This window comes from Sebastes fasciatus, chromosome 7 (assembly GCF_043250625.1).
Source record: "Sebastes fasciatus isolate fSebFas1 chromosome 7, fSebFas1.pri, whole genome shotgun sequence".
Classification (NCBI taxonomy): domain Eukaryota; kingdom Metazoa; phylum Chordata; class Actinopteri; order Perciformes; family Sebastidae; genus Sebastes; species Sebastes fasciatus.
The window spans coordinates 36,164,062-36,177,671 of record NC_133801.1 but is presented as its reverse complement, the minus strand read 5'-3'; the positions used below and the strand labels follow the sequence as shown (position 1 = coordinate 36,177,671).

Sequence of the window (13,610 nt, the reverse complement as noted above, 5' to 3'; positions counted from 1 at the left end):
ACTTCCCAGTAGGAACACTCTAATAGCCCTTATTTAAAAAATGAAGTTTTTAAAGTTGTAAAATTCACTAATAGCTGATCCAGAGTTATTTCCCTACCTCCATTCATGTGAATGAGACCCAGTCCGAGGCTGGGCTTGAGGGCTGGGAGGCGGGGTTAACGGAAACGCTACTGCGCCTTGTCTATGGGCCCAATGGATGCAGTAGATCACCGGATGATCCGGGTCATTTTATACTCGGAAGTCAAGCTTTTTTTGCTTTCTGAGCAACTGTCATAGGAATGAATGGAGCCCTGCCTCGAACGCTGTATCCGGTGCTCTTTATACATCCACGGCCCGAATGAAAGCAACCAATCAGAGCCGAGCAATCTCTGGGCAGCTGTCAATCACTGCTTGCGAAACTCACAAACTCCAATCAAACAGTCAAACTAGGCAACGCTGATCAAAAATTAATCAAGATTCTGTTACTGTAATGCCTATTTCTCTCCTCAGATGTTTTCCCAATCATCTTGTAGTATACTGTTTAGCTGTAAAATGAGAAAGTTTGTGACCCGGTTGCCATGTTGAAAAGAATCAAGCCAAAACCAAGCACCGCCCAGCGGCCGGAGCACACTTTCTGGTTTTTGGTGGTCTGAACCACTCTGTCAAACTGTCATGTACTAATATCAGCTTGTGAAAATGATTGACCTAGCTTAGTTACATTTTTATGTCCTCACATAGTTCACACTGTTGTTCAAGTCTTTACGTCTGTCCATCTCACTCCTGTACTTCCTCCAGATAACTGCCCTATTTCTTGCTTTGTGTCCTCCTCCTCCTCGCCTCACTGTATTCATTTCTGAATGCTGAGCACTCAGAGTTTCCTGTTGCTTTAGTCCTAAACCACACTCCCTACTGCACAGATCTTGTGTCTGCATTCTTCTTCTGTGAGGTCTTCAGATCAGTCCCTCATGAGTGCTGTTTGACATGATCATATGCACAGAGTTTGTCTACATGAACATGATATATTGTCTATTTTGTTTCTGCATGTGAATGTTTCTGGCCTTGGATCCCTCCTGTCTCACACGGTTCTGACATGCACTGCAGGCTTCATTGTGAGGAACTCTAGCCAGGAGACAGCCTCCTCCTTTGGGGAGGTCAGGGCTGAAGCTAGGTCAGGTCTGGGTAGGTGGAGATCTTGGCTCATCAAGTGGCCGACATGGAATGTTTGAGCCGGTTGCCAGGCAAAGAGGAAGGTTTTGATTTAGCATTGCGTCTTTCGAGCAGCTTGTCGCAATTAGTGATGTCAGGAGGGAAAGAAACAAATATGAAGCATTTCTTCAAAGTGCAGGCATATCCTTCCCATGAGTTCATTCTTTCCTTTGGTTTCTCAAGGAAAAAGGGGGCAAAAGTGCAGCCTATTTCTCTTCAGTCATACTAGGTTTTGCAGGCCGGGGTGGTTCTTCCTGTTCTCCGGTGCAGGGTGTCACACTTTGAGTTAATGAAATGGGTCAGTGACAAAGCATAAAGATGGCCACGAAAATATAGTTTTAGTGTTTATCCTATTAAAATTCTGAACCTTATTTATTTACTGGATAAGATGGATAAGCAGTAATGAAACTAGTGACAGTCCTGAGCTGTGGCTCCACTCTGCAGCAGTACACCTATTTCCTTGATGAAACCATATGACAGCTTTGTTTAACGCACTGCTTACATTTCATTTGCCTGCAGTATTTTAGATGATATTTCACGGAGCTCTAGTTCTACGAGCTCTGGCTGTGTTCTTCATAGTCTCAGCTAGCAGTGCCAAGTTTCCCCACTCTCCTCCTGGCTGTAGGTATCCCATGCAGAGGCCATCTGTCTCCCCTCCCATAATGGTAAGGGTGGAGTCCTCTTTAAGCACTTCCCCCCTTCCTCTCCCTCCTTTCCTACTTACTCCCTAATGCTTACTGTAAAACAAACAGAACATAGCATGGATGGAGTCTAGTTTCTCCGTATGCTTTGACAGGCCTGAAAGCTGACACACCGAGATAGACAAACTATGTTCGGTAGCAGTTGGAGTGTCGTGTCAGGTAGCTGCAGTATGTAGAGCATGTTATGGAGAAGCCTGGTCCGAGACACGTGTCTGCATGCATCAACACAATGTCACGCATGCCAAGCATGTTGGTTTACCACTCAGACAACCAGTGCTGCAGGACGACTTTTATCAGCATGATCGCTATATTCTTGTACCAGTTAAACATATATATTTGAAAATATTTATCTCACTGTCAAGTTTTTATCATATACGGTATATGTTTATTATATATTTCCAAGCAAAACAGCCGGGCTGCACTAGTAAGGTGACAACAAACAGCTGTTGTGTCAGCTCAGATGACAGTGGGGTGCAGAATGCAAAACCCACATGGCTCTGACCCTGATTCCTCCCCACACCAGTGCACCCAGAGGACTCCGGGAGACGCAATGCAAACACAGGTTAACACGTGCACTGCTAAGCACATTATAGCACTCTGGGCTTTCTTTTAGACCAGGTCATGATTCAAAGGTGGGAGAAAGATGTGAATGGATCCCTAAATGATCTTGGAGAAATGGAATAATAATCCAAAGTGTCTCTCCAAGTGAATGACAAATAAGGAAGAGTTAAATACTTTAGTTTAATAGGTTAAGAGCCTAAATACAGTGCCGAACTGTGCCAGATTAGTTTACACAGTAAGGCAAGAAACCCAATGGAAATATTTAGAACATGTGGGTCAGCAGAGAAAACAACAAACAGGAAAGCCCAAGTCTTCTAGCACAGCATGGCCCTTCACAACACAATGCAACATACATTTAGGACTCAGCAGCCATTCAAACAAAATGCCTGACTCTTACACACATGGGGAGGGACACACATTTGGAAGAGAGAAACTGTGTGTGTGTGTGTGTGTGTGTGTGTGTGTGTGTGTGTGTGTGTGTGTGTGTGTGTGTGTGTGTGTGTGTGTGTGTGTAATCACTGAAATTACAGGGGACGTAATGGAGCACGGGGAGCCTCAGCCTCCTTTGGCTATATTCCTCACAAACCAAGATAGCATTGCTGCGGCTTACCACTCAAATGTATGCCAAAGACTCAAAATACCAGCCAGTGGACCACTTTTATAAGCTTTACTCCATACACATCCGAGACTACGTACAAAGTGGAAATTTATGGTTCCCGAATATAGCTTACTCAGACTGCAACTGTGTGGAGAAAACTGAGGGGTACTGGTTGAATATTTTGAATGATATCAACTTTTTATATTTTATCTGTAAAACAAACATTTTTAAAAGGTCTATTGTGGATCTACTCCACAATTCATTTTTGAGTTTGTATAGCCTCTTAGAAACATGTATGCTTAAACATTAGTATCACTGGGCCTCATGCAGCAACAGTCTTAAATGTCTTAACTCTCTCTATTTTCTTGTACAGTAATTTAATAATAATAAAAGTCAACTCCAGATGCACCAAACGTTCTTAACCATCCAAATGTGCTCTTACTCAGGTGTGCTGAATGAGGAATCCCACTTGATCATAAATTGGAGGCGTGTGGCCGACTGTTTATTATTATCATAGGTACAGTAACACCCCGAAACACTATATAAGGGCCGGCAGGGTCCCAAATGAACAAGCGCCAAACGCGGGAAGATTTTCCATTTCTCTGAAGGCTATCTGCCACACTGGAGGGTCAATGTGTGTACCAAAATAGTCATGTAATAAAAAACTATGCTTGGTTACACTACTGCGTTTTGGTGTAGTTTCCGGGTGCGCTGCTTCTGTCCTGTGCTCTCTGTGTCGGAGTTTGCCATCCACACACACCCACTGTGTGCTTAACGTCAGTGAATGTGCGGTTGAGAGAGAGAGAGTGTATGAAGTTAGTAGTAATGTTCTAGCTGAGATTGAAGCAGTCCAGTGTGTTTACAGTGAATAAATGTTACAACTCCTCAGACCCATGCCAAGTTCCAGTGTCTTGCTCGCCACCTGCTGATTGAAGTGAAGGGTTAGCCCCGAAGCTAGCCACAACAACGGCCCAGGCTCACTTAAGGTGGACTGACCTTTAAGGTGGACCAGCTATTCTCATTTTAGTGACAAACTGCTCCTTCGAGTTTTGCCCAGCTTTTTTACACATATACAGTGGAGGAAATAAGTATTTGATCCCTTGCCGATTTTGTAAGTTTGCCCACTTACAAAGAAAAGAACGGTCTATAATTTTATTGGTAGGTTTATTTTAACAGTGAGAGACAGAATATTAAAAAAAAAATCCAGAAAATCACATCATATAAAAGTTATAAATTGATTTGCATTTGAATGTGGGAAATAAGTATTTGATCCCCTGGCAAAACATGACTCAGTACTTGGTGGAGAAACCGTTGTTGGCAAGCACAGAGGTCAGACGTTTCTTGTAGATGGTCACCAGGTTTGTGAACATCTCAGGATGGATTTTGGTCCACTCCTCTTTGCAGATCATCTCCAAATCCTTAAGGTTTCGAGGCTGTCGCTTGGCAACTCGAAGCTTCAGCTTCCTCAACAGATTTTCTATGGAATTAAGGTCCGGAGAATGGCCACGCCACTCCATGACCTTAATGTGCTTCTTCTTGAGCCACTCCTTTGTTGCCTGGGCCATATGTTTTGGGTCATTGTCGTGCTGGAAGACCCATCCACGTCCCATTTTCAGTGTCCTGGCTGAGGGAAGGAGGTTGTCGTCCAACATTTCACGGTACATGGCACCGTCCATCCTCCCTTCGATGCGGTGAAGTCGTCCTGTCCCCTTAGCAGAGAAACACCTCCAAAACATAATGTTTCCACCTCCATGCTTGACAGTGGGGATGGTGTTCCTGGGGTTATAGTCAGCATTTCTCTTCCTCCAAACACGGCGAGTCGAGTTGATGCCAAAGAGCTTGATTTTGGTCTCATCTGACCACATCACCTTCTCCCAAGCCTTCGCTGAATCATTCAGGTGTTCATTGGCAAACAGACGGGCCTGTACATGTTCCTTCTTGAGCAGGGGGACATTGCGGGCGCTGCAGGATTTTAAACCATTACGGCGTAGTGTGTTACCAATGGTTTTCTTGGTGATTGTGGTCCCAGCTGTCTTGAGATCATTAAGAAGTTCCTCCCGTGTATTTCTGGGCTGATCCCTCACCTTTCTCATGATCATCGATACCCCACGAGATGAGATCTTGCGTGGAGCCCCAGACCGAGGGCGATTGATGGTCATTTTGTGTTTCTTCCATTTCTGAATAATGGCACCAACAGTTGTCTCCTTCTCACCAAGCTGCTTGCTGATGGTCTTGTAGCCCATTCCAGTCTTGTGCATGTCTACAATCTTGTCCCTGACGTCCTTAGACAGCCCTTTAGTCTTGTCCATGGTGGAGAGGTTGGAATCTGATTGTGGATAGGTGTCTTTTATACAGGTAATGAGTTGAGATAGTTGTCTTTTATACAGGTCACGAGTTGAGATTCGGAATAGTTTCTTAAAGCGAGAGGACTAATCTAACCGGTCTGTGGGGGCCAGAATTCTTGCTAGTTGCTAGGGGATCAAATACTTATTTCCCACAATAAAATACAAATCAATTTATAACTTTTATATGATGTGATTTTCTGGATTTTTTTTTATATTCTGTCTCTCACTGTTAAAATAAACCTACCATTAAAATTATAGACCGTTCTTTTCTTTGTAAGTGGGCAAACTTACAAAATCGGCAAGGGATCAAATACTTATTTCCTCCACTGTACCTTAATATACCGTGTAGTAAATGTTGAAATGTCTGGAAGGTATGAAAAAATTTATACCGCCCAAGCCAATTATCAGGTTTGAACTGATTAACCATTGATCAATAGATTTCAATTATTTTGCTTCAAATATTGCTCTGGCCTCTTTTCTATGTTTGTATTCAACATAATACCTTGTTATCTCACTGAAATGTACTGACACAAATGTATATGTGACACAAAAAGGCAATTTATTATTTTGGCCGTTAAAACAATATGCTTGGCCGGTGTTTTTTTTAATCTACCAGTCCCCTTGGCCGGTGAGTCAAAAAGTTAATTTCAGACACTGAGGGCAGGTGTTGTGCCGTGTGCAAATACTCTGGCACATGCCCAAGAATTGGAGAGTTGCCACCAAAAAAGGTCTGTTAGAAGAAGAAGTTCAGTAGTAGTGAAATGGAGGTACTGTTTAATAAACTTAAACAAAGGAAACATGATTTCCAGAGGGTCAGTACTGGCGTTACAGGAGAATTGGACCAATAGTATGTATTTAGCCCACAAATTGAATTATCCAATAACAATAACTACCCTAAAACGTAATAATCTAAATTTGATTATATGATATTCATGCATTTTTTTATGTCCCTCAAGTTTAAATCTTATGTTTCCTTGCATTGGACAAACAGTTTGTGGACTGTGATGTTGTCTTTCTGTAAGAGTGCTCTCGACCACTTGTAAAACTTACTTTTACCTAAGAGAAGTGCAAAAATAAGAAAACATTGGTGAATCCCAGAAATCAGTTGGTACTAATAAAATAAGAACACATTTTGGATACAAACAAAAATAAGAGGAAATTTAAATTTGTTCTTATATCGCTTCCTGCAGAGGCCCCATGACTCGTATGTGTGATTCTACTCATAAAAAACACTGAGCCTGGGATGGAGTTTTTTCCGATTCAGGGCTGTAATTTAGGATTTATTTCAGGTTAGGTTTGCAAGATACTGCATTCATTCCCACTGAGTTGGTTGTTTTTGTTTTCTGTTGCAAACCCAGATGGACGTCTATCAACTGTGACATGCAGATGACTGTCCGTACAGCACGTCATGAACACTGAATCACACTCTTCACTTTCTTCATTTCTTAAAGTTCAAAGTGTGATTTTGTTTTTGTTGCTGTGACCACTCCGGTATTAACAAATGCTCATCTTGTCTTGACTTGCATTCAGGAATTACAGCATTCATATGGCCATTAATGTTCAAAACCAAGTTTACATGTTGCATTACTTTACTTTAAAATAACTCTAATTAAAAAAAACTGTGGTTGGCTTCAAGTCAAATTAAGGGCCTCGTAAAAAGAGGGCATACATCCATAAAATTGCTTGTTTTGTTTCATCTCCTCTACTGATTTTTTTTCTTTCCTGCTTAAAAGGTGCTCTGACAATTAGCAAAGGGACAGTCTGAGTGTCCTGCAGTGAAAGTGTGTTGCTTATTAAGAGGGAAAGCAAAGCACTCAGAGTAACCCAGATGAAGTCTGCTCCTTTTTTTTACCCGCAGGAAAACATATCTGAACCAAAGAATGGCTGTTAGTGTGACTATGGGAAGGTTATGTTGGTGATGAGTGACGGGAATGAATGCATGATATAGTGTACTGCATCTTGTAGAAAGCTAATCAAGAATGTCATTTTAATCTGAGCCTCCCTGCTGGCACGTCCCAGCTACTTTGAATTCTAATCTCTCTTATTGCTGTCACAGTGGACGAGGAGAAACTTACTGTTTGACAAATTGGATCTAGATTTGGATTCACCGCTACACACCGGAGAACAAAAACTGCAATCTCTGAATCCAATGAAGTGACAGTGTCATGGGAAATGCATTTCTACTATTTAATTAAAGCTGCAACAATGATGTGTTGCTGTTGTTTATCACAATCCCATCTCTATCCTGTTCTCTCAGCAGGTGTGAGCGGTAACCAGGTGGTTGTTCCTGAGAAAGTGAATGCCGTGCTGGGGAAGAACATCACACTGGGCTGCAGAATAGAGGTGGGCTCCAACCTCACACAGAGCTCCTGGGAACGTCGTCTTCCTTCAGGCACCATTACCTTGGCAGTGTTCAACCCCGAGTTTGGAACCTCCATCTCTCCAGACTACGTCAAGCGCGTCTCGTTTGTTTCCCCCTCCGTACGAGACGCTACCATTACCATTGAAGGAGCTGGATTTGCAGATATCGGGTCCTACACCTGCAAAGTGGTAACCTTTCCTCTGGGCAATACACAAGCATCAACCTATGTTAATGTATTAGGTAAAGTATAGCTCTGTCACTTCCTTTTGTCATTGTATTGAGTGCTTCCTAATGCTGTTCTTTAATCTCACTTTTCAAAGCAGGAAACTGTTGGTTGTGATTAAGCAAAGCTTAGGTAATAATAATAATAATAATATTAGATTTATATAGCGCTTTATAATATTCTCAAAGACGCTTTAACATAGTCGGGGGGGAAAACGGTGTGAGACAGACAGACAGGAGACGAACGACAAGAAGCGACATACACAGGCACAATCACATCCATACACACGGACTGATGGGGAGGGGAAGGAGGGGGCTACGGGTAAGCAGATGAGAAGAGATGTGTTTTGAGGCGGGACTGGAATGTGGTGAGGGAATCAGAGTCTCTGATGAGATTGGGGAGTGAGTTCCATAGCTTGGGAGCTGCCCTGGAGAATGCTCTGTCCCCAAAGCTGCGGAGTTTGGACGTGGGGGTGGAGAGTAAACCAGCTGAGGTGGATCTGAGGGACCGTTGAGGTTGGTAGGGGGAGAGGAGTTCAGAGAGATAGGGGGGTGCAAGTTGGTGGAGGGCTTTGTAGGTAAGGGTCAGGATTTTGTAGGAGATCCGGTGGGAGACGGGGAGCCAGTGAAGGTCTTTCAGGACTGGGGTGATATGATGCCATGATTTGGTGTGGGTGAGGAGTCGGGCAGCTGCATTCTGGACCAGTTGTAATTTATTTATGGAGGTGTTGCTGATGCCGTAGAGGAGTGAGTTGCAATAGTCAAGGCGGGAGGAGATGAAGGCGTGGATGAGTGACTACTAAGTGTTTGCCCTGAAGGAACAAACTACTCCCTGAAGCTACCTAGCTTTTGAAATGACTGCCTGGACACAGGCCATGTAAATGTAAATCCCTAAAGGGATCTGCAGCTGTTTAGAAGCTGCTGTGGTGTGGTCCCTCTCAGCTCACTCACCACAGTGTCACTCACTGTGGAAAAACTGCTACGTCAGGTTTAAATTAATTTCTCCATAAGGTCCGCCACGAGGCCACTTACATACAAATCACAAAGTATTAATACTTGTACGGAATATGCAGACTCTCTCCTCAAGTAGCAACCATGTCAACAAAGTGCAGAGAGTTCAAACAGTCCCAACTTGATGCAACTAGTTGCATGCAACAACAAGTTAATTGCAGGGTGTGATGCTGCGCGACTCTCATGACATTCACTTGCATTTAACCGCGCTGCATGAAAAATTCATATGCTTCATATGTGGCAATGGTCTTAACACTACAATGTGCAGCTATATCCCTCCATGTAGTGCATATTGTTAGTTCTGCCCTCTTTACCCTTTGTCACTAATTATGAAATCATACCTCAGGCTGAGTAATTGGCATTTGTGAAGATCTCACAGGCGTTGAAGAAGTAGATGACAAACTTGGCAATCCATGTAAGAAATGTATAATAAAAGATACTATACTTTGGGTATCTGCACATTTGGCAACTCCATCATTTCTGTAGTCGCTTTTCCTTGATAAGCCCAACAAAAACACACAGTTTATAATACATACCAAAATAATCAATAATAAATCTACAACACTGCATCAAACACACACTGTACCAAGATCCATGTATTTATTGCTACTTATAATGAATGTGATACATTTTGAATGGGGATTCTCTTTCTCATTTTCCTTTTTTTTCTCAAAGTATTGCGTACAAACACTCTACTGTCTGTGCACTGGTGTTATGTATAATCTACGCCGGCTGTCTAGGCACATCCAGTAAGCCCCTCTCTGAGGGGCATGAACGTTGAACTTTCTCTGTGGTCAGCAGCGTATGTTTCAAGCCCTAAATTGGTGGTTGGATTGCACTCAGGCAGCGCTGAGAGTAGGAGATTGCACTGTAGGCAGTAGTTTCATGTCTCCCTCCAGAGACTGAAGGAGACTCTGATGACTAATGAGTGGTACATTAAGTGCTGCTGTGACAGCCACAGTGTCTGGGACCTCACAGAGTTCAACTCCACCTTGCTCTCCTCTCTGAGCTTCTCAGGCACGTTGCTTTTTTTTTTTTTTAGCACAAACACATACATGCACACCCATACACAAATACATGCTAAGGCCTTCTTTCCAATTCAGATGTAATTAGGGTGTGATTATGGTGTTATATGTTCTTGGCAATTAGATGCATGTCATGTGGGCATAGGGTATTTTTCCTAAAGGGCACACTCAGACATCACAGTTACAAGACCTAAACCCAGCAGATTCAAGTTCCCAACATTAACTTCTTTAACTCTGCCTTGTTTTGGGTTGACTTGTACCTTTTTCTCAAGTGTTTTGAGAAAGGAAACACGTAAGCATATGGACAATATACGGTTGAACATATTGTTCTAATTGACAGAATATTGGTTGTTATGGTGTGCATTGTGTTTGCTTCAGTTTGAACTATTGAACTTAAAGTGCCAAGTTGTGATTCATGTTTATACTGTGAGGTTTAGGACGGAGCACTTGACTTAATTTTCATTCTTTTCAAATGAACTAAAGTGAAGTGATTAAAAGGCTCAAACCCATGAATAATAGACCTAAGTCACGACACACATCATAATGATTAACAGGTGCAGTGGACATTGACTTCAATTCAGAAGTTACACACTTGATACAAATCTTGTCTTGTACTTAATCATGAGACACTCAACACGCTATTTGTTTTGGCTCAATGCTTTCTCGCTTTCCTTTTCATCCTTCTGTCTACAGCTTCTCATAGAAAAGGCCCAAGCATTTAAGGAACAGTTCAACAGGAAGTGTGCTACAGTACGTGAGCCAAAAGTCCTCACCAGTAAGCAATAGGAAGGAACCAGAGGAGGAAAATGTGACACATTAAGTGAATGAATTAGAATGACCCTTTGTTTGAAAGTGCTGACAGGTGAATTGGAAATCTAATGAACAACAATTGAGTTTCTTAAATACAAAAGATGTAGGCTACACATACTAAGTTGGCGAGGCAGATTTTATTGATAGTGGGGCTGTCAATCGATTAGAATATTTATTATAATTAATATTTATCGCAATTAATCGCATGATTGTCTGTAGTTAATCATGATTAATCGCACATTTTTATCTGTTCAAATTGTACCTTAAAGGGACTGTTTATAAGAATCAGAAATGCTTGTTAACAGCGACACCTGTGGCCGTTAAGTCAACGAAAGTCAGCGTCGGGCTCACGCTTGTGCTCGCTCTACATGAATGAGCATCGCTCAAAACAGTGAGGAGACACACGTCAGCTAAAAGCACAATATCACTCTATATTTCAGCTGCTTGGCAGTAATGTTAGCTGACCAGACCAAGGTCTCTCCATGAATCAATGCTGATCCTAGTGTTGGCTTTTCCCGCCTCAGCCTCCCGACCGCGGCCGGAGGGAACGGGGGAGACGCCGGAGTTTTGGTCGGCGACGATAACGTTTCTCTCTGCGGAGCCCCGTCACTTCACAAGACACGGGAAACCTCTGTTGGTCTGGAGGAGCTGCAGCAGTTATTTCTGCACAAACATCCACTGAACATTCACTAGATATTCTCAGAGCTAAACTAACTCTTCTGCAGTGTGGAGTGTGCGCGCATGCACGTGAGGTGGAGCGAGCTGAGTGAAGGAGAGCAGGTAGAGGAGCAGAGGAGCAGAGTACAGCAGAGACTCCGGTCCTGGAGACCAAAGCTACGGTCTCCCCCGCGTCCTCCGACCGCGGCCAACACTGTTTAACAGACGGGCTTCACTAGATACAACCAAGAGGTTTTGGTGCTTCACTGTAGTTTGTGTTGGAGTCTGAGTCTGAACAGCGTAGACACACGCGAGCGCGCATATGCGAGCGCGCATATGCGAACGGTTATTTATACGTGTAAGAAGTTACAAACAGTCCCTTTAAAGGGAGATTTGTCAAGTATTTAATACTCTTATCAACATGGGAGTGGGCAAATGTATGTATATATTTATTATTGTAAATCAATGAACAACACAAAACAATGACAGATATTGTCCAGAAACCCTCACAGGTACTGCATTTAGCATAAAACAATATGCTCAAATCATAACATGGCAAACTGCAGCCCAACAGGCAACAACAGCTGTCAGTGTGTCAGTGTGCTGACTTGACTATGACTTGCCCCAAACTGCATGTGATTATCATAAAGTGGGCATGTCTGTAAAGGGGAGACTCGTGGGTACCCATAGAACCCATTTAAATTCACTGATCTGGAGGTCAGAGGTCAAGGGACCCCTTTGAAAATGGCCATGACAGTTCTTCCTCGTTTCTTTCTTAGTTTTTCTAGTTTCATATGATACCAGTATCTTCACTTAAATCCAACTACAATTTACAAATCTCAAGTTGTGTTAATGTGTTATAGAAGTAAGTGGCGTTAAAACTAATTATGTGTTAATGCGTTATCGGGTTAAATTTGACAGCCCTAATTGATAGGCATTTGAACTTTATCCTCCAACCATGAACTGCATTGTTTTTTGTTTAAAGTTGTCTGTTCAGTCACGTGCTTTTTCAAAAAAGAGACTTGCTCCCGCACACACTTTTCTCTGCTTTATTAGTCAACGTTTCGGTCAACAAGGACCTCCATCAGGACATGAAGAAGATCAAATGGTGGTGTGTGTTCTTTTAAACACCAAATCAATGTGATTGGATGATTGGAAGTGTCTGCCATCCCTATTGGTTGAGGAAGTGACATCATCACATATTCTTTGCATCATGAAAAAAACAGGAAGAGAAGAGAAGAAAAATACATGTCAAACAAAGAACATCAAACATACTAATAATCTTACCATAAATGATCACATTGCACATGATCATAAGTATATAAAGTTACACATTAAAAACACTGCTTGGTCAATTCACTAACAGCAATTCAAACAACCACATCAAAATGCCAAGCCATCATCATCATTACAATTAAGTAGAAGTTCTATATTTCACAGACATACACTCAAATTGAATTCATCATTGAGCCCAAAGTGGGTCCCAAAAGTTTGGAGCTCTGTTATCCAAAAGGCTTCTGGTTTAAGAAGAGCTTCCTTTAGATCCCCTCCACGTCTAGACAAGAGCACTTGTTCAATCCCACAGTAGCTGAAAGCTGTGATTGGATGATTAGCCTGTTTGAAATGGGCTGCTATTGGGTTATCTAAATGATTATTGGGGATAGCTGACCGGTGCTCCGCCATACGGACTTGTAATGCTCTTGTTGTCATTCCAACATAAGCCTTAGCGCCGCTACATTTGATTAAATAGATGACTCCTGTTGTTGAGCATGTAATGACTCCACGTACTTTATACTTTTTTCCAGTTAAAGGATGCGACAAGGTGTCACATTTAGTTGTGCAGTTACATGTGGCCAATAATACTGCTTCTTTTTTTGCTGAGTCATAAAATTGAGCAATCAGCCCTATAGAGAGATGGTTGAAGTTGCTTACTCACCAAAGCCACGAAAAGTTTCATTTCTCCTTTCAGTGGATTCAAATAATGCTGAACTTCCCCCGCCCCCCCACAGCTTCTGAGAAGTATGTGTCATAAAGCTATATTTTGCTTGAATGTTGCTATATGTCCTATATTTTATCTTTTCTTGTTCTTTTATTTATCAGCTAATGAGGCCAGCCTTAGCTAAGGGCTCACTG

At 42.4% G+C, this 13,610-nt stretch overlaps 1 protein-coding gene across 2 annotated transcripts in view; it reads left to right on the top strand.

Moving 5' to 3' along the window:
• The window catches only part of nectin3a (nectin cell adhesion molecule 3a), a 41,878-nt gene that overhangs the window by 16,202 nt on the left and 12,066 nt on the right, over positions 1-13,610 (top strand). Inside the window, exon 2 of one of the 2 annotated variants that reach the window (XM_074640519.1) lies at positions 7,651-7,992. In XM_074640519.1, the coding sequence (XP_074496620.1) occupies positions 7,651-7,992 (342 nt within the window). Of the gene's footprint in view, positions 1-7,647; positions 7,993-13,610 lie in introns of both variants that reach the window. The other variant, XM_074640518.1, reaches the window with a different exon arrangement.